Genomic DNA, 24,380 nt, shown 5'->3' on the forward strand with positions numbered 1-24,380 from the left:
TTGTACATTTATTTATTATAATTTTTAATTTACATTTTTAAATATATATTAATATACATATATATATTTATGTATAATTTTTGATGTGTGTGTGTATATATATATAAACTACATAAAAAGATATAGTATTTGAGCAAGATAAATGTGTATGCAAGAAACCTGCACATCTCTGCTACAAATATGTAAATTAATGTAAATTTAAATCCAGCAATGAAAACAAATAAATGAATAATTTAGTAGCAGTGCTCTACGGTTTATCCGCACTTTAGACAAGACCACCATGTTCACCGTTAGTGTTGGACACAGAAGGAATTTGGCCTCTGCCTTTAACCCATCCAAGCAGTGAATACACACCAGCGAAACACACACAGTGGACTTAATGAGCACATGTGCCCAGAGCGGTGGGCAGCCATTGCTGCAGCGCCCGGGGAACAGAGAGGGTAAAGGGCCTTGCTCAAGGGTCCAACAGTGCCAGCTTACAGAGCCCGGGTATCGAGCCCACAACCCTGAGCTCTAACTGCTGAGCCACCACCTCTATATGTGGACGTGTTTCACTGGTGTTTGGATGCACAAAATACTGCATAATGTGCGATCAACTGGTATGGCTAACAATGCTAACTTTCAATTTAATTCAAATGTTGGGGGGTAAAAGGGAGACATGATCTAATGGGTAGGTAAGGGCGGCCAACCTAACCTGAGGCAGTGCTTACAATGATAATCTAGGATACAAAAGTGGGACATGATTAGATTAGGTTAGATTCGCTAGAAAACGGCAGTAAAGGGCTGTTAAACCAGTCGTGGTCAACTCTAAAGGCTTCAGTTAACTGGAATGTGAGCAACTCAGATGTGACCTCATTCACAGCTCCAAAACCCGACTTCCCTGGTAAATGGAACACAGCAAAAGCTCTTGGGTGAATATTTACAGTGTTTACTGTATTTGTGAATCGTGCGGTGTCCTAAAATGTGTGAATTAAATGTTTTAAGACATGTACAGAGGTGGGGTGACTGTCTAAGTGCAGTGTATTGTAGTAAAGCTAGCCTAGCATATCCAGTTGTCAACTAAATGAGGCTGGAGGCTGATCGCCTGCCTCAGAGTCAATCAAACTGAGCCATCTTTGCCAACCTATTCCCTTTTGAAATGGTCTTAATCAGGGTACAAGCTCAGGGTACAAGAGTTTACTTCCCTAAGATGCGGATCACGTGACTAACCGTCCACTCACAGATGTTCACTGACGATGATGACCTCTGTTCCACTGCAGAGCAGTGACCTCATGTTTCTGCTTTCATCATTTCCTTGATCAGAAGAAGTGCTTGCTTAATGTGCAGTGACCACAGGAAGAGCCTCAGAGCTGGAGGTAGAAGACTGCAGTATTACAAATATCCTGGCTGTGATGTTGCAACTAGGTATTGACAGCATGCCTGGCTGTGGTTCGTTACGAAAATTATGTAACACTATGGACAAAAGTATCTGGACACCTGCTCATTTATTCTTTCTTCTGAAATCAAAGGTATTACAAATTTAATTAAAAAAAGACCAGGCAAGAATGGGCCCTTTAAGTGCACACTGGTGAATCCTATTGACTGAAATAGCTGCGAGTCACAAAGGAAGCTGAAGTAAGGCCTTCCTAGCAGACCTCGCACTCCTTCGACCGTTTCCTGGCAGCCTCAGCCGTGTCGACTTAGAAGAGAACACTAAAATAGTGATAAACTCAGGACTTCCTGATGCAGTCGAAGACAAAAACCATGCAGCAAATACTGCTGTCTTTCCCTTTCACTCAGTCATGGGAGGTATTCAGGAGGTGTTTGTGTTTCACGTCCTTTATGAGTAACTCCTCAACTTCCCGGAATATAGCAGTTCTCAACACAGCCGCTCTTAAAAATAAATGGCTCTATAAATGGTTCTTTGAGCGATGCCACAGAAGAACCACTTTTGGCTGCATGAAGAACTATGATTATAATGTGTGTGAGATGTGTGAGGGTGGAGAACCTTTTATGGGTTCTGTACAAATTAAAAAATGTCCTCACACTCTCACGTCTCTATTAAAAACATGGCTCTGTATGTGGGTCTTCAATGGCACCATTTTTAAGAGTGTATTGTACCAGTGTTACCAATAATCAGCCAAGGCTACTGTGATCTTCTGATGGCAATGATGCAATGCTGAGAGAAATTCCCATAATCTAACCCAGCTTCTATTTTCCTGAGTCACAGCAGCAAAAAAACATACAGCTCAGTCTGTTCTAGCACCAAGAGTCACAAGTTCCCGGCTTCCAGATTCCAAAAGCACAGAAAAGAATTCCCTTAATTTTCCCGGAAAATCATCTGCACTTCCGCTGGAGCACTTTAAACAGCAGCTGCTGCAGCAGAAGCACGGTCAGAAATGTACAGACATAAGGACACCTAGTGGACGAAAAAGTGAACTACAGGCTGGCTCGTAGCAGCACCCGTTCAGTTCAGATCACTCTTGATCAGCCAGCCATTGTGTGATCAGTTTGTCTTTGAGTGCAGTAGCAGCACCTGACCTGCCAGTCCCTCCTCCACGCCACCAGGGGGTAGCACATAGTGGGTCCCATCACTGGACCTCTGGGGATCCATCTCCTTGAGCTGCGCGTTACTCTGAGCCACCGTCTCAAACTTCCACAGCTGGTAGCGCAGGCTCTTGCCCTGTTTGGCTAGGATGTAGACCTCTGCGACTGCATTCGGTGGCCACTCGGCTGGAGCTCTGCCTTCAGAAAGGTGCAGCCAGGGTAACGTGGCGTCAGTGGAGAAATGTCTGCTGGGTACGCTCCCCTGAAGCAGGCCAAACAGTACACCTAAAAAAAAGGGGGATAAAACGCATGGGTGTAAAATACAGAGATGGCAAATACAATATCCAGTACTGTTACTGGGCTGGTAGCAGCAGAAACTGCTGGGCTGGATGTTGCAGGAAAAAAAACATGAATTTAATTCTGTAGCAAAACAAGCTAGAAATAAGAGAACCATTTTTAATCAGAGAAAAAAAAGGAAAAACAGGGAAGCCTAGTTTTGCCGGACCGCCATTGGCTACACAGAACGGTCAATGGTATTTCAACAATGGGGAGTTTGGGGCCAAAATATCTGTGACCTCTATTCTGTTTCCTGCTTGGTAAAGGACGACTTCAGTCTTGCTCTCAGAGCCTTAAGATGTAGAGCTCATATTTACTAGTTTGTAGATGTGACGGGCCCAGGACCTCGTGAACATTGCTTGTGGCTAACGCCATGGGGGCGATGCTGGGCGAGGCTGACCGCTGGTGTGGTAACGATGCTTACAATGCAGTAATGAGTCTGGGCGAGGCTAATGCCACAGGAACTCTAGCAATTCTAGGTGAAGACTGGCACTGTAGCCATGATAACAGCACGGTAGTGATGCCAAAGCCATGGTAGCGAGTATTTATTTATTTATTTACCCTTTATTTAACCAGGTCGGTCCCGTTGAGAACCAATGATCTCTTTTTTAAGGGAAGCCTGGCCAAGACAGCAGCAAAACACAATCTAGTTGGATCAATAGGGTTAAATAACAAAACGTTTACACAAAGCAAAACCAGGAGCGATAAGCCACTGATTCCAGGTTCCTTATAAGATCTCTGAATCTTCCAAGAGAAATAAGTTCCTCCAGATTCCAAAATGCATAAAGGAACCCTTGCAGAATTCAGTACGAAATTTGGGAACATTAAGCAGATAACAATCATTGGAACATAAGGAATAAGTACCCTGGGTTCTTGATAGTACAGCTAACTCCATCAATATTTCTGTGGTTATGTCTGAAGAACCCAGAGCGATGCTTGACGTGGCAGTAGCCATGCTAACGCCTAGTCAAAAATATCAGGTCAAAATGCGTATAGATATTGAATAAAATAGGTAATGCAGGTATAAATACTGGATTTCCTGCTGGTGTTTATGATTCCTTGAGTGATCTCTCGGTCTTACCTGAAGCTACAGCCCAGTGTGCTTTGTGGCCGTGGCGAAGACAGGGCTCATGGTTAAAATCCTCATCATATCTGTGCCAGAGCAGTCAAGGTACATACAGAGGCAAGAGCTGCAGGGACATTTGAGCCAAGTGAAAAAGATGATATATTAAATAAATAAATAAGAGAGATAAGATAAGATAATCCTTTATTAGTCCCACAGTGGGGAAATTCACAAGGGATAGCAAGACACTCCAAAATGCAAAGAAATTACCAGTATATACACAATATAAATAATAGAAGTAAAAAACTCTGAGAAAAAACAATATTATTTACAGATTATTGCAAATTGACAGATAATTGCACATTGTATTTTTACATTGAGAGGCCTCTATTCCCTGAACATGTGTGTGTAGTTTAAGTGTAAATAAATAAATAAATATTATTATTCTTATTATTAGAATTTTTGCAGACTGACCAGGTGTTTGAGAAAGTATAGGGAAACTGAAAGTGTGGGGCACCAAGCAATACTTTTTGTTTTTTTGCCAAATGATTTTTAAAAGATTAAGGCTGTATACAATCAACATAACAGTTGAGTAACACATCATTACAAAATGAGGTAAATTAATAAAGAATTAATTAAATACGTCTATGTATTTAATTAATATATATATATATATTAATATATGTATTTAAGTCTATGTTCTTTGAATCATCAGAACATTCAACTTAAATATTTATACATTAGTATTTTTAAGTATATAAGTATAAAAGTAAAAAAGTATAATAAGTTAAATAAGTATAATAATGTATTTTAATATTGTGGTAAATATGATATTGATGCGATATGATATTGATATAATATGGAGTTGTTTTCCTTGGGAGTCTGGATAACACTGCATTACACTAACCCCACCATGTGGAGGATGGGTGTCAGGCTAGTCTTTACTGTGTTTTTACTGTAATACTAATAGTACTTATTGTAGTACTACTAATAATATTAATATAAATAATATGATTATGATAAAAAGTGAATATTAAAATAATGTGGGATAATACTACTACTACTACTAACAATAATAATAATAATAATAATAATAATAGGGATATTAAAATAATAGGAGGGAATTCTGTGCCTTAAGCAACGTCGTACTATATAGAGTGAATCTTGAGATCTGTCTAATCTGAAGAACTGTCAGACCGCTGTCAATGACTCAGTAAGAAAGACCAGATGACTATAAAGTAGACATACAGAAGGATACGGTATTAAGACCGGCTGTCCGTCAGTGAGGTGTCTGAGGATCAGTGCAGCATTGTCTCCTGCTATGCCACCGGATAACCGCTGAACTCCGCAGCCACACACTTCCTCTGCAAGGAGGGCCATATCGCCAGCTAACACACAAGACAAGAGGCAGGTAAACCATCCGAAGTGAGGCGCGTTCGAGAAGAGAGAGAGAAATGGCTCACTGAGCCCAGTGCTGCATTCACAGCCCACCCAAACGTGTGTGCGCACAGGCGGTGGAGATATCACGGCTCATTAGAGTGAGACAGAGAGAGCGAGGGCTATTGTTTTAATAGCATTATGAATGTGCCATGCGTGATTCTAGCCAAGCAGTGCAGGTCAGAGCGAAGGGTCTCACTGTGTCGCTGGCCTGCAGTGACATAAATGGCTCTAAAATAAATCTCCTGCCATCATCACATAGTCTGAATGCAGTTTCAGCACTACTGTGTACATTAAGAACATTGCTGTTCACAGACTAGTGCAAATAGACTCGTAAATTAAAAGTGCCCTATAATAAAAATAACTGTATTCATCCTGGCATAGCTGAATAATCAGAGTTCAGTACATGGAAGTGATAAACCGTGAACCTCCAACACCATTGTGTCTTCCGAAAATAGCTAATAGCAAAGGCTAAAAAGGCTTAAAGCTAATGCTAGACCAACCAGAGGAGGTGGAAGGGTCTACTAGAGGAAGCGCTGCTGCAGGTATCTGTGCAAGGCAGTTGGATTTTTTTCTTGTTACAGTGTATAAACCCACGGCCACGCTTCTCCCAACTCTTATTATTCAACTATGCGAGGTTAAAACACTCTCTATGTCTCTTTACCTCATCTGAGCAAATGACCGCCCGCTCACCCTACTCGACCTACTGGAAGCCTGACCGCTGGGGTCCCCTCTACCTGCATCAGACCAGCTGCCACCTACCAGACTGATCACCAGGCTCCCCCACCACCCGTGTCAGACGAGCTGCACACCCTCCTGCCACTGCTACCTGCCTAATGACCATGTTAAAACTTACATTAAAAGTTCTGATCAGAGGAGGATATATGGTTCCCCCTTAAGAGTCTTGGTTTGCTCAGGGTTTTTCTCATGTCCTCTTACTGATTCCAGATTCTGTAAAGCTGCGTTGTGACGAAGCCAATCGTAAAAAGCTCTACAACTAAATTTGATTTGTATAATAAATTATAGTTTTCCATTCTTTAAAGGAAAAGCTAATTAGCTTGTGCTAATCATCTGTGCTAGACTAAGAGAGGCTACTGTGGGTAGTTGTGGTGAAGTAAACCAGCCATTAAAAGCAGAGCTTATCATTTTCCTAAAAGAAAAATCTGCTTTTTATTCTAAGGCAAAATAACAGGCTTGTAAAACTGCATCGGAGCATTTTGTGCCCCAACCAACATCACATACTTAATATTTCTATGTTTTAATATTAAGAACAACTTAAATGCTTTTAAAATGGAAATATCACTGATTCTTCCAAATTTCTGCATAGTTTGGTGGTTGTGATGTAAACAGTGATAAAACACTGTGATGAAATGTGATGAAAAGCCCTACCTGAAAACATCTCTCCCTGGGCAGTGTAGCCTTTGTCCAGTGCTGTCTGTACGATCTTCTCCACAGATATGGTCTGGGTAGGCATCAGCAGATGGGTTGCCATCCATAAGGCCACTAGACCACATCTAAAATCACAAATCAGCTGTAATTTAAGCAATGTTCTCAGCTGAGATCAGAAATCACGTCATTCAGAGTGGTCTGATGTGAAATGGTTCACCGTTGAGAAAATTAAAGCAACACTATGTAGCTTTTTTAAACTTTAAAATAGCAGCTTAAAAAAACATATTGTGACGTTTCACTGTGAGCTGTACTAGGGAGAGCAGCATCACTAGCATTGCTAATCCTGGGCTCGACATGCTGCTAACTGCTACACAGTTCTGTTTCTCTCAGCTTGTGCAGAAAAAGTGGTGGCCCAAAGTACGAATTACACTTCCTGACTGTAGGGGGAGAAAAGGAGCAAAAAATGCCAATCTTCCATATTGTTGCTTTAATGTCTCCGATTTATTTTTGGATGGTGGTGGTGACGGAAACCAGCAGTAAAGATGTCTACAACACAAATACAAATGTATTATTATGCCCTACTTACATCTAATTTTAATGTTGATAAATATCTATCATAATAATATCATAACATTTTAAGCCACAATTTCAAACCTATTTTTAAAAAAAATGCAGAACAATTGTGGCCATTTCATCGTATAACTTTCTTTGGTGTAGCTTTTAGAGGCGTTAAATTCTCCAGACGTGTGATTCCCATCACCCCCACTGTAAACAGACTGGGCAAGGTTCTCAATAATGGAGAACTTTTAACCACTAAAATCTAAAGTCGGTGAAATAAACTAGGTTTCTCAAACTCAAGCAAATGACTTCAGACTTCAGCCTGATCTAACACTCCTGATAAGCCAACATCTGATCTGCACAATCAGGCATGTTGTATCCCAGATAAAAACAACACCCTAAAAGTATGTGACTCACTTTGGGCCGTCCTGAATCAGCGAAGGCACATATTTGTTGCAGAGCACCCACTCAAGGTCCTTCCTAAAACTCCACGAAGAAAATTACGCATTAAATACAGAAGAAACACCTCAGATCGTTTAAACCAGTTCTTCCAGCAGTTAGTAGAGCTGGGCAATATGATGATATTTCATCGTATCGTGATCAATATGACAATATGCTTCTTTAAGCATATCGAGGATATGATCAGTGCTTAAATAAGACTGATGCGCTGCAGGTTTCAGCTGCAGCTGCCTGGTTTAACTGGATAAAATGCAGCACATTTCCTTAAAAATCACTGTACTAAAGATGTGTGTTTGAGCGGTAGTTTTTAAAAATCCATCACGCATTTTGTCTGCGATCACGTCTATCCTGATGAATATTGTGCATTGTGAAATTATCTTAAAATATCGTGATACAATATTTTCCCCATATCGCCCAGTGTGATTTTCTAGCAGTAAATAAACAATAACAGTCAAGAAAACACACCAGAAATACACCAGTCAGAACAAGGGGCTGATATGTGGGTTTTAAGAAGAATACAAGCTTGGCTGCTGACTCCTTTATGAACTCCAGCCACTGTATTGTCAATTTGATGATAGACTTGTTTATTGGGACTGATTTGATCGATTTGATTGATTGATTAAACTTGATTGCATTGTCTCTTTGTTTATTTATATTCACTCTAATGTCATACCTGCTCTCTCTCTGGGCAAGCAGCAAGCGGGCCTCCTCAAAGTCTCCTTCCACAGGAGCCTTCCCTTCAGCTATAGCCTGGTACAGCTTTTTCTTGCTGGATGCAGAGGGAGCCAGAACAGGGGTGTGGAGAGGTGGTGGAGGTGGAGGTGGAGGTGGAGGTGGAAGAGGGGCAGGAGGGAGATCCACCGACATGATCTCTTTCCAGCTTGTCACACTAATAAGTGAGAAAACAGTGGAGCAGCAAATAAACAAAGGTTCCTTAGGCAGTCACAGACATTAGGCCGGTGGTTGTCCCCTCCAGACGTGAGGACCCACTGCCCCGGACAGTGAGTCCTGGAGGTATTCTCTGATTCTCTCTCAAGTTCATGAAGACCCTAGTAATTAGGTGATGAGCTTGGATCAGGTGTGTTAGTGGGGATAGATGATACTGTGCAGGGCAGCAGGTCGACCCCAGGACTGGAGCTGAGAACCACTGGTGTAGGCAACAGATCCAGGCCAATGAAATTGAGGACAGAGGGCATTAATACAGGGTGGCATTGCTGATCAATATAATGACCTACAGACCTCCTTCAGAACTTCACCAGTGTCCAGAGAGAGAGCACGACAGCCTCCAGACTCCAGACACCTCTTCCTAATAAGGGCATGACATAGGGGTCACCACAATCGGACATGTTTACAGCAAATTAGATTTTTTTATTGCTTTAAACAATCATTTATCTGTGTAAACTGTCAAATAAATCAATAAAGGCACAGTTGTCTTAAAATCGAGTCAAAATAAAGGAAATTCAACCACTTACAGCTCCAACACAGACCGGTGCTACAGCGCAGCTGCACGCAGCCTAGCCCCACCAATCAGATCACGGAACTCGCAAGGGCAGCGTCCACTAGCCAATGAGAATCAGATACGGCGACTTTATCTGGAGACAACTGTCCAATTGCAGGGCTTGTTTTCTGGGAGGCGGGACTTCCTGAGAGGGTCACGGCCGGTATCGGTTCCCTTGCGGCGTGTTGGTGTGCTAGCTAGCAGCCTGGTTGTAAGGGCGTAGTTTGTTGTTTTCTAACCAATGTAAGTCATTATTTTCATCTTTTATTACATTTACGCGTTTATATTGTTGCAAATGTTGTTTTTCTGTAAGAAAAGTTGTGAAATTGAGCTTAAAATACAGGCATGCGAGCTAGCTAGCTTAGGCTGTGTCTTAAATCGCTCCCTATTGCTTATCTAGTGCACTAGATAGGCGACGATGTTGTGGCACTTTACATTAGAGTAGTGCACTAAATGTAGTGCGCGGAGGAGCAATGTGGGAGTGAGCCTTTATTAGCGGCTACTTGTAGCTAGGCTAGCTAGCTGTAAGCGCTGTAAGCTCCACGTTTCCGTTTTTATTGGCTTTTATTTAATTTCTCAACGTTTTTAAGTTTATACAACTTAGTTGAAAATAACTGTGTTAATAATTTTTATCCTAGCTACATTTAAAGTCACCGAGCGCTACAAGCTAGTTAGCTAGCTAGCCTAGCAGGCTAACCACATTACTCCACAGTATGTTAGCTAGCTAGCTGTCTAGCCTCCTGCCAAGCTAATAGCTTTTGTGTTTGCCTTGCCTTGCCTTGGTTTGGTAGCACAGCTCCCTAGAAGGATGGCTGCCCAGGAGCTGCGTCTGAATCACACCATTTACATCAACAACTTGAATGAGAAAATCAAGAAGGATGGTAAGTTTGTCTTCAGCCTGATGTTTAGGGATGATTAGCAGTGTCCTGCTGGAGGGAATTCCACTTAGGACCAGGTTTTGCTGGTATGAGCTGGCCTCTGATGGTCAAGGTGGTTGAAAAGCTGGTCGTTAAGTGGAAAACATCCGGTCCAACACGGCCAGACTCTGCAATAGCTTCTTCCCCCAAGCCATCAGACGTCTCAACTCCAGAGACTGAACTGATGTGTTTCTGCTCCATGCTCTCTCTCTATCTCTATCTCTATCTCCCTCTCCCTCCAACCATTTACCCCAGACAATATGGAAAACATTTTGCACTAATAACTTTACTACCTCACTGGACTCAATATTTATTGCACACTGCATAATTTGCACACTACCCCTAATTATGTATTATTCTGTCTGCACTGTGTCCACGTGGTTGGTGTGGCGCAACAGATAACACCACTACCTGCCAGTGAGCTACCACACCATGTGGGAGACTGGGTGACTATGGGTGGCTATGCTGTGCTACACCAATAAGAGTCCTTGGGCAAGACTCCTAACACTACATTGGTCCAACGCTGTAATACGAGTAACCTTGTAAGTCGCTCTGGATAAGAGCGTCAGCTAAATGATTTCTGTTTTTATCTATGATGATAGAAATCTATGATTTCTAAATGCCATAAATGTCCATGTTGCTCCATGGTCCTGGAGGAACGTTGTTCCGTTTCCCTGTGTACTCTGTATGTAGTTGAAATGACCATAAAACCCACTTGACTTGATTTGACTTGACCTTAGCATGGCCAGCTTGACCCATCTAGGCATACAGCTGTCCATACTAGTGGAACACTGTGGTTAGGCTGGTCATGCTGGTCAACCACTGTTATCATGGAAGTTAGGCTGGGCAACAAGCTTGGTCATGCTGGTTGACCAGCTAGGTCTGGTTGGTCATGATGACGGACCAATAGAAATCATACACTCTACTGGTTAAGAGGTGTTTTATTAATATTTCTTTTGTGTGTCTAAAACTGTGTTCTAATAATCTTGCTTTTGTCTTCAACCACAGAATTGAAGAAATCCCTTTATGCCATTTTCTCCCAGTTTGGGCAAATCCTGGACATCCTTGTGTCCCGCACCCTTAAGATGAAGGGTCAGGCCTTCGTCATTTTCAAAGAAGTCAACAGTGCTTCCAACGCTCTGAGATCTATGCAGGGTTTCCCGTTTTATGATAAACCCATGGTATGCCACTATCCGTAACCACGGTAACTGCACTCTTGGCCAGTTGACCGAGATTGGCTCCTGTTGCATTTATTAAAAACCTGCTGAAAATTTTGTTCCACTGTTTCAGCGCATTCAGTATGCTAAGCAGGACTCCGACATTATTGCGAAGATGAAGGGTACGTACGTGGAGCGGGACCGTAAGAAGGAGAAGAAGAAGCCTAAAAGTACTGAATCGGCTGCCTCGAAGAAGGGCGTGCCAGCTGCTGCCCCTGGCATGGCTGGAGTACCTGCTGCTATGCCTGTGAGTCTGTAATAGAAGCTAAATCTTTGTGTTCGTGTGATGTTTTTTTAAGCCTGATGTTCGAGCAAGGTTTATAATCTGATGATGAATTACTTGCTTTATTTTGAAGGGAATGCCTCCAATGAGTCAAGCTCCTCGTATGATGCCAATGCCAGGCCAGCCTCCTTACATGCCTCCTCCTGGTATGATGCCTCCTCCCGGTATGGGACAGATGCCCCCAGGTGCCATGCCTCCAGGTCAGATGATGCCGGGGCAGATGCCTGGCCAGATGCCTCAGCAGGTATGCAGTAGGGACTACACACAGCCCAGTTCAACTCATGTTAACGTTTTAGACTTTAAATAAATATCTGTCCTTTTTCTTGTAGGTGTCAGAAAACCCACCCAACCATATCCTGTTCCTCACCAACCTGCCGGAGGAGACAAACGAGCTTATGCTGTCCATGCTCTTCAACCAGTAAGTGATTGATGATGCTTGTTAATTTAGCTTGCCATCTTCTTGCTTCCATCAAACTGATTGTGTGACTGAAAAGGCTTAAGGTTGTTTTCCGTCTCTAATTTATCACATGCAGTGCTTCCACAACTGGTAGGGAGACCTGAAGAGAGCAAGGTCAACTATGCTCTCTCAAGGCCCCAACTGCTAATGGCCAGCAGCATGACCGGGATTCAATCCAGCGATCCTTTGGTCGTCCTTATCCTGCTGGACCACACTGGCTAAATTTATTTTTTGGTTATATTTGGCTTCCTGTGGTGCTCACATGTCTCGTCTCCCTCTCTTTTTCTAAGGTTCCCAGGGTTCAAAGAGGTGCGTCTCGTTCCTGGTCGTCATGACATCGCTTTCGTGGAGTTTGACAATGAGGTGCAGGCAGGTGCCGCCAGGGAAGCACTGCAGGGCTTCAAGATCACTCAGACCAACGCCATGAAGATCTCATTCGCCAAGAAATAACCGTCCAGTCTCGAATGCTGATTAGAGTTCCATAGGGGAATAGTGTATATACCTACAGTATAAGCAGGCTTCTGTGCTCTGCATCTGTGTGAGGAGATGTAGAGTTCAGAAGTGTGAACAGGACTGTTCTCCATCTACTGTGTAGTCACATTCAGGGACGAGGTAAATTTGGTTATTAATGGTCATGTCAGTGCTGTGCCTAAGAGCAGGCATTCTGAACATCTGGATGGAAGGTAAGGACTCTTTCATACCAGCAGCGCGTCCAGTTGTATTGGTTTTTTTTTTTTTTTTTCTTCTTCCACTCCGTTAGCAAGAGGATTTGCGTTGGAGTTTGTAAGTAGCTTTTTGGTTTTATACTTGGTTTTGCTTTAACACTCTCTCTCGTGTTCAAAAGCATTGCACCCAGAGTCTGGCCTGCCCAGACATCACACCTGGAGCTTTTGTTTTAATTAAAGATGTTCTTACTAAAACAAACTGCTGTTTGTCTATAACTTGATTAACTGTATGTAGGGAATGTCTAATATTCTTGATCACACTGTCCTGAAATGTGGTAAAATTACTGACGCATGATCTCTGGTGGCTAATTTATTTGACAAGATTAAGATAACTGGAGAAAATGCACCGTTATTCAGTAAACGATTAAGCAGGACTGAACAATTGTCAGTCTTCCATAATGCTAATCCTGCTCAATTTCCTGATATGCAACTGATATGTACATGAAGTGTCCCCATTGGTCCAGATTTCCTGTACCTGGTTTTAAAAATATACATTTTTATAAGAAGTGGTGAAGGTTTGTGTGGCGCATTAGTTGCTGCTAGAGTAAGTTTAGCAGTAGAGTATAATTTAGCAGAGGAATGGCTTCTTGGTTTAACCTTTAAAAAAATAAAATAAAATAAAAATAATAAAAAATAAAAATGGAGACGTGTTTAAAAAACTTTTTAAAAATATATATATTTATAGTGTCAAACTAGAAATCTCCACCACACCAAATAAAGCCCTTATATTTACTCCAAAGTAAATGCTTGTCCTTTGAGGATTTTGTGTAGTGTTGACTTATTTTATATATTTATTGACATTTAAAGTTTTAGGTTAACTTTCCTATAAGGTAATTCCTCCAGATAAATGTATAGGGCTGTAACATGGAGGAATCAAAATTTACTCGATGCACAAATGTGGTGTTGAATAGGATGTATAGTCTGTGAATTATGATGGTTGATGCAGTTTGCAGATGCACCACGTTCATGACCGGCCAGCATGTTCACCCAACATGCCAAACTGCTTGCCTGCTTCCCTGCTCTAGTCTCAGCTCAGTCCAATTCTGCTAAAAATGAGCGTGTTGATGTGAGCTGCACTGTTAGTTACAGCACTGTTAAATATAGTAATAATAGAAATATGCTAGATATTAGCAATACTATAACTCATTAGCTAGTATATTACTAAAATTGTGTACTTGTTACTAGCGCTAGCGAGTATATTATTACTAACTGGCTCATACTTAATGATGAGAAACCTATTTTCACTAATAACTAGTATATTCTATACACTAATTATTACTAATTACTAATATTAACATAATACTACATGTCTAACTAGTAAATTACTAACATTATTAACATAATGCAACTAATAACTAGTATAATAACACCAATACAATTAACAAGCATATTACTGACAATACTATTAAAATCATATGTTATTGTTAACATATTACTGGGACAAATTAATGAGTATATTACTACCATTATTAGCATACTACTAATAACTTGTATATTCTTAATACTATTAATGAGGATAGTATTACTAATGTTATCTAAGAAGACATGAAATGCCTTAATACTACGAATAATATTAACTAGTATTATTACTAACATTATTAACATTACTCCTATTCATGATATATAGGAAGTAATATAATTAGTATAGTAATATAAATGTTCTTAGGCAGGCAGAGGGGTACAGCTGTGCCCCAGTAAAAGTAGTCCTCTAGAAACACCCCTGCTTTTAAGTCCAGCTTCTAATGCTTACACCCCAACCCTCTGTCCGAGGAACGTGTGGATCACTGATCATCAGTTCTGCTGTTCATTTCCGTTCGGAGCAAGACGCCTTTTTGAGCAACGTGAGCTCATATCTGATTTTGCAGAAACATAAACAGCAGCCTTTCTTTGTTTTTTTTAAGTCAGTGGTTTAAAATGCAGAAGAACCCCAAAAGAAGCGAGTGTGAGCGAGTGTCCCACGGTTTGCTTTTCCAGCCCAGCTGGAGGCCTCTTCCTTTTTGTGGCTGAAACTCTGAGAAGTTGCTTCTAAACAAAGCTGTAATCGGATTTAGCTCGATCTCCAGCTCGTCCTCGTGTGACCTTTTGAGAGGGGAAAGTGTCATCCTTCAGCTCTTCCACTGTCTAGACACCACCCCCCATCTTCATCTGTCCTCTAACCTTTTCGCTTATTGATTTTGCAGGCCGGTTTCTTGAACAGGTTTTTCACATTTGTTTGGGACGGACCTGCTCACGGTCTTATTGCATTAGTCTGGTTTCCGTGTCTCTGGAAAATCCAGCACCAGCGGTTCACAGAGGAGTCAGTGCCGTCTGTGTCGCTCTTTGGCCGTCGCAGCAAGCGCTCGTCCTTGTTACTTGTGGGTGTCCTTGTCCATTGCTGCTTTTTGAAGTGGTGGCCAACGAGTTCAGGCGAGGGAGGGTTTCCTCCACATCTCTCTCTCTCTCTCTCTCTCTCTCTGGCTGTTTACAGCAAGGCAGGGTTAAAGGCACAACCGCCGCTGCCTCGCCAGCCTTTAAACAGCCTTGAAGTGGGAACTGCTTTCCCCACCTCTGGAGCGCTGTTGGCCTTGGTTAAATAAAAAAGTTGTGGATTTACTGGATACCATATAAACTATTAAAGAGTAGCATTCACTCAGTCAGTCAGATTCATACATAAAAAACAACTTTAACGTGGTTGTGATGTCACAGCCATGAGCACGCCACCTTAAAGTGAGGAAGGAATATCGCTGAAGAGTAAAAGTGTAAAGTGTAAAAGTACTGGTTTCAGCACGACTTCAAGTAGAAAAGTATAAGTAATGGAAGGAAAACATCACACCTGCACACGTCCCGTCACTCTCCAGCAGCTCACAGCAGACGTCTGTAGTCTAGTATGAAGACTGTGTCCGTGGCAGAGACTCAAGAGAGCTGCAGTGAAACGTCCCGACTGAGCCCCACATTTACACTCCAATAAAGCTTATTGATCACACGCCTCTGAAGTCTGACTTTCTGCAGCTTTACAGAACTTCTAGACAACGACTCCTCATATTTTCCTCCATGAAGCTCATGTTGATGCTCAGTAGAGCACAGAGACGCTCCTTTAATAGAGCTGATATTACTGAAATGCTTCATTTTCAATGGGCAGATCTGCAGCTGAAACAGGAGCCTAGTGCAGCCCAACATTTTTAACATCAACATTTTAATAGATCATTCTCCTCATTATGACTTTTAGAGAAATGGGGTTTTGGGGAGGGGGGGGGGGGTAGTGCACTATAGACCCCTGTGGCGCGGCCTGAGCTTTCAGCCTTTGTTTTCCTTCCATTACTTTTACTTTTCTACTTGAAGTCGTTCTGAAACCAGTACTTTTACACTTTTACTCTTCAGCGATATTCCTTCCTCACTTCAGTGTGGCGTGCTCATGGCTGTGACATCACAACCACGTTTAAGTTGTTTTCACGTACCCTTTAAAAGTGTATATGGTATCCAGTAAATCCAGCCTGTTAGCCAGCCGGATGGCATCATGTTATGCTGTAATGGGAGGCCACAATGCGACTTTAGGGAATAATTTAGTGAAATGTGAATTCAGGCCTTTTAAAAAGAGTGTGATGTTTAATTTCCCAGAGATGTGTGTGTGTGTGTGTGTGCGCTGCACTGCTGGGTCTGATACCTTGAGCGTAGCAATGATTTGCAGCTTTCTCTCCTCAGGCAGCCTCATGTTGTGTTCCTGTTTACTCACTTCCTCCGTTCGCCTTCTCAGCCCTTTCTTTCCGTTTGATCCGTGCCGCCTCGGCAGACGCCGAGGTTTGTGGAAATGTCCCCAGGTCAACTAACGTCCCTGTTATTTCTCAGAGCTTCTTTGTAAAGCTTAGTGTTTTGGGACAGTTCCACTGGAGCCAGATGGAGGCAGTTAGACATGCTTTGTGCATAATGCCTGTTTTTCAGCAGGTTAGGAGATTAGTATTTGCAGTTGCTCACTTGCACTTGCTCTCTCTTTCTCTTACTTGGTAATAACGGAGCACTGAGTGATCGCCTGAGAGGGACAATGAACGATGGGGGACGATGTCCCGCACCAGGAGACACAGGTAATTTGGTTCAATTAAGTCTCAGTGAAGCCAGATTAGGTTTTAAATGGGCCTGTATTGTCAAACGGACCAGAAAGCGCCGTCTTAGGCCGTACTATACCGTACCCGGAGTCACTCTCATCGCTCCCTTCTCACTGCGTGTACAAAATGTGCATTCTTCTGCACTCCCCCCCCCCAAGCCTACCCACACCCTTGTGTTTTTTGCCTTGAGAAAGTGCTGACCTTAACCGCTGGGCTAACACGAGCTATGTATATGTCTGTTCCACGCTGCTGGCCTGCCGCCCCCTTTTCCACCAACACTGCACTCTTTGATTCACTGAATCCAAACTTTTATCTCATGCCCTTCATGCGTGGGATCGGCCCAGGGCAGAGGTGGGTCACAATTAGGAACTTATCCTTGCATTTTTTTTTTTTTCAAGTATGTTGGTGAGGAAGGGTATCTACTGTTCCCTCAGTTTGACATTAAAGCAGCCATATGCAACATTTCTATCTATAAAGTAGCAGCTTTAACATCATGTTGATGCTCCACTGACCTGTAATGGGGAGAGTAGCACTCCCCATGCTGCCTGCATGTAAATCTAGGAAAACGAACTGTAAATCCCTGTGCTATTAGTCTACCGCCTCAGCCCACATGCTTCTTTACCTTCCAGTGCTGGTTTAGAAATTCACATAAAAAGGGTGTCCTTTTAGAGAGGCCTTTGATCTCCGATCCGGTGTCGACCAGAAGAGGGTGCCACTGTTCCTTGCTGCCTTTTGGCTTGCTTCGACCCTCCGACCTGGATCTCTGTAAAGCTGCTTTGTGAAAACATCTATATAAATAAAGTACACAATCGGACTTAAGTGTCATGCTGTATCTTTGAGGGGAACAGTCATGCTGCTTGTACCTGTACTTTACCTAGACCGTTTTCTTGCTGTTGACCGAGAACAGACAGAACTCAGCACGTCTCCAGAACGCTCCACGCTCCAAATACTACCCTAAATAAAACCCTGAACACTAACCTACCCTCCTCAGTCTTGAACAGGAGATGCTAAGCTAACATTGCTAACAAACACTGGACTTAGACCGCCACCAATCTCATCTCAACCTGGATCTGCATTTATTTTGTGCAGAACGTACCGTATATGTATTACAGTATATGTCCAAATGTTTGTGGACACCCCTTCTAATGAATGCTTTTAGCTACTTGCACCCTTTGCTGCTGACACAGATGTGCAAATGCACACACACACACACACACACACACACAGCTTGTTTGGTCCCTATAGAGAAGAAGTACTGCCAATAGAATAAGGACTCAACATGGACCTTTCGGCACCATGCTACCGGGCTAGAGAGGTGTAAAGCCTCTGGAATGATGGATGGTGGAGCTTCATCCAATACTTTTGGGATGAGTTAGGGAGTTGGGGATGATGAGGTCCCAACATCCTCAACCCTAAAATCCTAACAGCAATGTTAGCTCCTCCAAAATCTAGCAGAATGTAGCCTTCCCTGGAACTGTAGTCTCTGGAATGATGGATGGTGCTCCATCCGGTGCTTGATTGAATGATCCTGTGTCCCAATACATTTGTCCTTAGATGTTTAAACCCTTGTCTATCAGTTTTTTTGTTCATACATGTTCCATAATTTTAAAACAACTAAATGCATAATATTATGCAAATATGCAAATGGTGACAGTCTTTGTTAGCAACATTAGCTTAGCGTCTCAGGTTTGGCTGATCGACTGCAGCTGAGGTAAACGCTAAATGATGTTAATTGGACTTTTGGCCAGACTATTCCTTTAAGTTTTACAGTTCTCTAGCCTGACTGTCTTGCCCTATGTGGTTCTGCACTACATCCAAACAAGGCGCTACAGTACTTACAGCAATTCACATAGCCCACCAACAAGAACCAGAGCCACATCTGGATTCACCCACAGCCTGTAAAAAAGGCTCAATAACAAGAACCAGAGTCACAGCTGGATTCACCCACAGCCTATAAAACAGAGTTACAGGGTGCTGTTCCAGTTGTATCTGCAGGTGGCGCCAGTTCCTCGCACACAGTGCACATGGGAAGTCAATGGCAGGTGTCGGTCCCCAAGCCTCCCCTTTCAAGATGGGACCGACGGTTACCCCATTTCTCACAGTTCTCACACCCAACCGGAGAATCGCCTCTCAGTGTGGAAGTCGGCATAAGGAGTCATTGAAATTCCGGCCGAGTGCCCGGGTCAGGGCCGCTATATGCTAATCCCACCCTCATGCTGAAGAGCCCTCTGTTCCGGCCCTGGGTTACTCTGCTTTGGGGAAACACCCGGTTGCCATGAGAGAGGGGAGGGGGGGCTTCATAAAACTGTCTCACTTGATTGTGAGCATAAAGCCGTTTCTTGACTGACTGACCGCAGTGACCGAAGCGTGGGTGTCCATTTTCTTACTGTATTTATTATTTTTTTTCCATTCCCAACTTGTGTGAGGTCACTTCTCCAGTCACTAAGTGCACCGGACAGCCAATGGCACGTAAGCGGGCGAACAAACAGACCAATAAACACTGTACATTGCCTGGCTGTCAGCCATCACTTGCATGCCTAACCATGCATGTCCCTCTGAGGGAGAAAAAACAGGGTCCCCCCACAACCGCAGTAACGCAGCGAGGGGGCCAAGCACTGGGCAGCCCAGCTTGGGCTTTACTGCTTTGTCCTCAACCAGCCACCTGATGACAAAGTCAGTGAAAGCATTCCACTCAGATTTTTTTCTTCCTGCTCCTCTGATCTCTGATCTCACCCCCACCCCCTTCTGCCCCACATCCACCCCAGATTAAGTAAAGCTTGGATGGGGTGGGGGGGGGACTGCAGTGACCTCTCAGGGAATTTGGCCACCCAAACAATAGCTCAGAGGACAGGCCCGGGCTTTATTGAACATGATGTGTAGCAGAAAATTGGTTTGAAGGTTTGGGAAGGGAAGGGGAGGAAGGGGGTGGGGGGCGTACTGAGGAACCCAAGACCACTCTCACACACTCTCAAGTCTGGATACTTCAGTGAAGGGATGGTAAAAGTAGCTAACAGCAACCAACTGGTTTAAGAAGTACTGGGTGAAATCTGGGACTGCAGTGGAGCTTCTTTTAGGACATCCAGCATCTGTCAGAATCAGAAATGAAGGTTGTCAGGAGGTACTTAGGAGTTTTTGGAATCCTTTGAGCTAAAAGCTAAATTGCTAAAGTCTGAAATGTGTTTGAGGAACATCAAAACAGTCCAGGTGTTCGACCATCAGGGGCAGGGTTGATGTATACGCCCCAAAAAGGAACTGAGGAGTTCCACGTGGAAGTAGCTGGGAAAGTGCTATTGTCCTCAAAGGGGAATTTCACAAATTTGTTTTAAAAAAACAACAACAAAAATATAAATAAATAATAAAAGAAACATATATGCTGAGAAAAATACTAAATTATAGAAAAACTTAAATTTTAGACAAGCTACATATATTAGCTTATTATTATCTACATACATTATAACATATTATTCTTATTATTGCTACATTTATTATTCCTACTATAATATGACATTATTTTCTGAGTGTGTATATACAATTTTATGCTAATGCTAATGCTAATATAATGAAAATCTGTAAAATTAGGCGTATTTCTATTCCAGTAGTACTTCACTAGCTGTTCCTCTACCTTAAGCAGCAACGTAGCCACAGAAGCAAATTTTCAGTAGAGCGTATGGCCACATCTCTAAAACTAGGGGGTGTGGTCTAGGTTTGATAAGCTGAAAGTATGAAATATTTATTGAGTTGTGTGCCAACGCTCTATTCTGTGATATGTTTGTGGGCCATTTTGAAAAGCTACAGAGCAGCCAAGGTTCACGGCCAGGTTTTAGGTTTTAAACAATGGACAGAAAGAGAGAACCTGTGTCCCACTGTTCCAACCACATTTCAAATCATGCCCCTAACCCATGGCATGAAGTCCTTAGCTGGCATAGATAGGATCCTTATGAGTGGGGGAAGGTCAGTGTCACTCAGAGGCAGGCTCGGAAAACCTCTGAGACGCAGTATAGGGTCATTCAGAGGCCCACTGTGATTCTGAGGTCTTCTGAGACACGATGTACACTCACTTCAGCAGTGGGCCTGGAAAAAGCTCAGAGACGCAATGTGGAGTTGCATCGGCTGTTGACCTGGCAGTCCTCCAAATTGTCATGTATACTTGTTCCGGCGGTTGCACAGCAATCCTGAAGAGTCGCTCTGGCGGTCAACCTGCTGGTCTATCCAGCAATCCTCCAAACCGTCATAAATAGTCACTCTAGTGGTCAACCCGTGGTTGCCCAGTAATCCTCCAAACCGTCATGAAGAGTCGCTCTAGCGGTCAACCCGGCAGTCGACCCAGCAATCCTCCGAACCACCATGAAGAGTCACTCCGGCAGTCAACCCGGCGGTCGACCCAGCAGTCCTCCAAACCATCATGAAGAGTCACTCTAGCGGCCGACCCAGCAGCTGGCGTTGCTTTGTTGGCTGGTCTGAACCTAGACCTGGACCTCCTAGCTGTGATATAAGGCCACTCTGGTGGCCGGCAAGGACAGCTAGAGCCGGCAGGGGGCGCTGTTGTGGTCCACCTATGTGTATTTGGAAGCATTTTGGGTTCAGCTTTTGGGGTTCCCATCACTGCCCATCAGGTCTAAGTACTGCTGTTCTCCAGCACTGGAGCATTTATGGTGGAATTCTGAAAACTCGGTGGAGCTGCCCTGAGCTCCTATCCAGCAGAAGCGCTCAGGGAAAGGCGAGGGGGCCATAACTTGGTCGGGGCCAGTTTTTGGACCCTCCCTCTACGTCCCCTCCACACACACACACTCTCACGCGCTCCATCTCCGTTCTTAATGAACTGTGTGTGTGTGTGTGTGTGTGTGTGTGTGTGTGTGTGCGTGTGAGTGAGTGAGACAGAGAGAGAGAGAGGGAGAGAGAGCGCGCGCAAAACAGGATGAGAGATCAGGTCAGTGAGGCAGCAAGTCGGACACCCAAAGCTTCTTAACGGCAGCAGGTGGAGGAGGAGGAGGAGGAGGAGGAGGAAGAGGAGCAGACAGTGAGTAAGAGAGAGAGAGAGAGACAGAGAGCGAGAGAGACACACCCACCGGGGGCGCGCGCACCCGTCACCCACCTGCGCGCTCTCGCTCTCGCTCTCACCACCGTCACCACGAGCAGCGAGCGACCAGCAGCGACCGATGGCACCGGTTTCAGGGTGAGCGTGGATGAGGATGAGGATGAGGATAAGGATGAGGAAGGTTTGGGACGGAGGAGCCGGCAGCGCGCTGCTCCTGCTGCTCGCGCTCGCGGCGTACGCGCAGGTAAGCAGGCGCGGATTTACGCGCTATTTTCAGCAGCGCCGTGACTTTTCCGCTCGCGCTGGACGCACGGGAAGGTGGACGGACAGATGGGTGGACACAGCTGAAGTGGGCTCAAGCAGTTCACTGCTGCATTGCTCGTTAGTGAAGCCTGATGTATCTAGAACCCGTTTGTGTGCTCCACTTTGCTGAGCCCCTTCAGTGGTCTGCTTTAGGGATGACCCCAGTGTGGCAGAACCGAGGACAGAGCAGGAGGTTCCAGCCTCAGGGAAGCTTCACTAGCGCTGGTTCGAACCCCAGCCTTCAAAACACCTCACTCCCCCCCCCCCAGTCTGGGCGTTCTGCCATCCTAGAGCTACCAAATATGGAGATTTTCCACTGCTTCCTTGCTGTTCTCTCTTATTGTTGAAAGGAAATGTGCATTAGGACAGTGTGAGAGCTGTTGAGTGAGCGTGCATGTGTGTGTGTGTGTGTGTGTGTGTGTGTGTGTGTGAGAGAGAGAGAGCTGCAGTCTGGAGCCACCTGTTGGTCCTTCTTTCTTTGTTACACTTGTTGCTCCTGCATGGGCGTGCAGCTCCAGCCTCATTCAGCCTGCACTGAGGCGAAGGTGCGTCTCTGTGCTGAGTGGATGAAGCCCCCAGTGAAGAGAAAAGGATGTGGGTTAGTGGAGATGTGCTGTATAGGTATAGGTATAGGTGGCTCTGGGGGTCTTAGGAGGCCTGAGGTCTTTCTCCAGGCGTGTGGCTGGAGATTAGACTGGGATTTGGACCATCAGGGTGGGATGTCACCGTCTATGCCGGCCTGATGTCTTTGCACTGTGTGTAGGGGAGGAGGTAGGCCAGTCAGGAGCGTGTTAGGGGTGAACTGGTGGGAGTGGGAGTATCTCTGAATAGGACATCATGAAGTCTGATTTTTCCATGATTTGATTGGGCAGATCAAGTGTAAAAAAATATACATACATACATATATATATATATATATATATATATATATATATATATATATATATATATATATATATATAGCTCCGGCCTACACCCTTAACTAGTTACTAGCTTGCATTGTATTTCATAAACCATGGACAACATTTCCCCTAAACTCCAAACACAAATATTTGATATTACAGCATTTATTTATTTGCAGAAATGACAACTGCTCAACTGCTCAAATAATGCAGAGAAATGATGATAATAATTATGATGTAAAGAAGTTATTATTCATATTTAAACACAGTGCTAATATCTGAACTCTGAGAGCATTCAGAAATCACTATGCTGAAATAACCTCGACGGCCAATCACAGCTCTCATGTGTCGGCCGGCTCTCCACTAGTCTTTCACGTTGCTGTTGGGCGACTTCAGCAGCTCTAACTGCTTTTATACTTTTAAAATGCGCCAAAATTGAAGAATATACCACTGCTGGCACGCAAAATCAAGCCAACTGATTGATAACATATTGATAATACACTGCCGATGTCACGCAAAAACCTCGTACCTTCATTTTAAATTGAACTGAGTTGTTTTTTACATTGTGTCCAACTCTCATGACGAATCGACCAATAGAAAAGCTCCAAAATGACCTGGAGTCATGTGGTTTTGCATTGACTCCACTAGTCTTTCACATTGCTGTTGGGACTCTATGCCATTCATTGTATGTCTATTATTGTCCGTTTTGAGTTTTCTTCATTCTCTGAACCCTGAAGCTGCTCTGTGTGCTGTGTGAATACTTCTGGATGAATGGACCAATAGAAACTCTCCAAAATGACGTGAAATGTAATTGTTTTCCATTGACTTCCATTGAAAGTTACGTTGTTTTTTTCTTCTCCTGTGAACTCACCATTTTGGAGATACATGTTTTTCATTGGACAGCGATGAAATGTATGTATGTAAACATTATATCATATAAAATATTATCTTATCTTGTGCATTTGTAGCTTAAAGGCTTCGAAATCGTGGTGATGCTTCACTGACTGTAACGGGGAGAATCGTGATGCTGCTGTTGCTACTCCAGGCTCGGCACGCTCCTAACTGCACTATTGAACTCGGGTCAAGCACTCGGGGCAGGGCAGCTTCCAGAGGCTGGTTCTGTCTGTCTGATTTCTCAGCTTGTCCAGAATAGGGTTGGGCGACATCCACATTTTTCTTTATGGGTAACTTCCGAACAA

At 43.6% G+C, this 24,380-nt stretch overlaps 3 protein-coding genes across 5 annotated transcripts in view; 2 read left to right on the top strand and 1 right to left on the bottom strand.

Annotated features, from left to right (window-relative positions):
- Positions 1-1,456: 1,456 nt before the first annotated feature.
- Positions 1,457-9,074, bottom strand: actmap (actin maturation protease). 2 transcript variants are annotated; one of them, XM_072695353.1, is made up of 7 exons: positions 9,008-9,074; positions 8,442-8,657; positions 7,727-7,789; positions 6,752-6,876; positions 5,184-5,313; positions 3,944-4,014; positions 1,457-2,811 (listed from the first exon to the last, which is right to left on the bottom strand). In XM_072695353.1, exons 2-7 carry the CDS (start codon positions 8,633-8,635, stop codon positions 2,486-2,488), a joined length of 909 nt encoding a protein of 302 aa, XP_072551454.1. In that variant the 5' UTR covers positions 8,636-8,657; positions 9,008-9,074; the 3' UTR covers positions 1,457-2,485. The 2 variants fall into 2 exon arrangements, with proteins under 2 accessions (XP_072551454.1, XP_072551453.1); XM_072695352.1 differs by having other exon boundaries at positions 7,727-7,795.
- A 349-nt stretch (positions 9,075-9,423) lies between these two features.
- snrpa (small nuclear ribonucleoprotein polypeptide A) lies at positions 9,424-13,182 on the top strand. 2 transcript variants are annotated; one of them, XM_072695117.1, is made up of 7 exons: positions 9,424-9,509; positions 10,058-10,147; positions 11,192-11,364; positions 11,474-11,647; positions 11,757-11,927; positions 12,013-12,101; positions 12,431-13,182. In XM_072695117.1, exons 2-7 carry the CDS (start codon positions 10,075-10,077, stop codon positions 12,588-12,590), a joined length of 840 nt encoding a protein of 279 aa, XP_072551218.1. In that variant the 5' UTR covers positions 9,424-9,509; positions 10,058-10,074; the 3' UTR covers positions 12,591-13,182. The 2 variants fall into 2 exon arrangements, with proteins under 2 accessions (XP_072551218.1, XP_072551219.1); XM_072695118.1 differs by having other exon boundaries at positions 9,425-9,509; positions 10,063-10,147.
- Positions 13,183-21,942: 8,760 nt separating this feature from the next.
- The window catches only part of LOC140574738 (uncharacterized), a 76,480-nt gene continuing 74,042 nt past the window's right edge, over positions 21,943-24,380 (top strand). The window contains exon 1 of the mRNA XM_072694673.1: positions 21,943-22,220. Coding sequence (XP_072550774.1) covers positions 22,125-22,220 — 96 coding nt within the window. The 5' untranslated portion in view covers positions 21,943-22,124. The remainder of the gene's footprint in view (positions 22,221-24,380) is intronic.

Source organism: Salminus brasiliensis, chromosome 13, assembly GCF_030463535.1.
Source record: "Salminus brasiliensis chromosome 13, fSalBra1.hap2, whole genome shotgun sequence".
Lineage (NCBI taxonomy): Eukaryota > Metazoa > Chordata > Actinopteri > Characiformes > Bryconidae > Salminus > Salminus brasiliensis.

Excerpts from the sequence above, each read along its gene's own strand:
- snrpa (XM_072695117.1), top strand. The coding sequence starts at position 10,075 with ATGGCTGCCCAGGAGCTGCGTCTGAATCACACCATTTACATCAACAAC. Across the intron at positions 11,365-11,473 it reads CGTTTTATGATAAACCCATG|CGCATTCAGTATGCTAAGCA; the intron begins GTATGCCACTAT and ends CCACTGTTTCAG. Across the intron at positions 12,102-12,430 it reads CTGTCCATGCTCTTCAACCA|GTTCCCAGGGTTCAAAGAGG; the intron begins GTAAGTGATTGA and ends TCTTTTTCTAAG.
- actmap (XM_072695352.1), bottom strand. The coding sequence starts at position 8,635 with ATGTCGGTGGATCTCCCTCCTGCCCCTCTTCCACCTCCACCTCCACCT. Across the intron at positions 6,877-7,726 it reads CTGATTCAGGACGGCCCAAA|ATGTGGTCTAGTGGCCTTAT; the intron begins GTGAGTCACATA and ends TTGTGATTTTAG. Across the intron at positions 5,314-6,751 it reads CCAGGGAGAGATGTTTTCAG|CTGGCGATATGGCCCTCCTT; the intron begins GTAGGGCTTTTC and ends CTTGTGTGTTAG.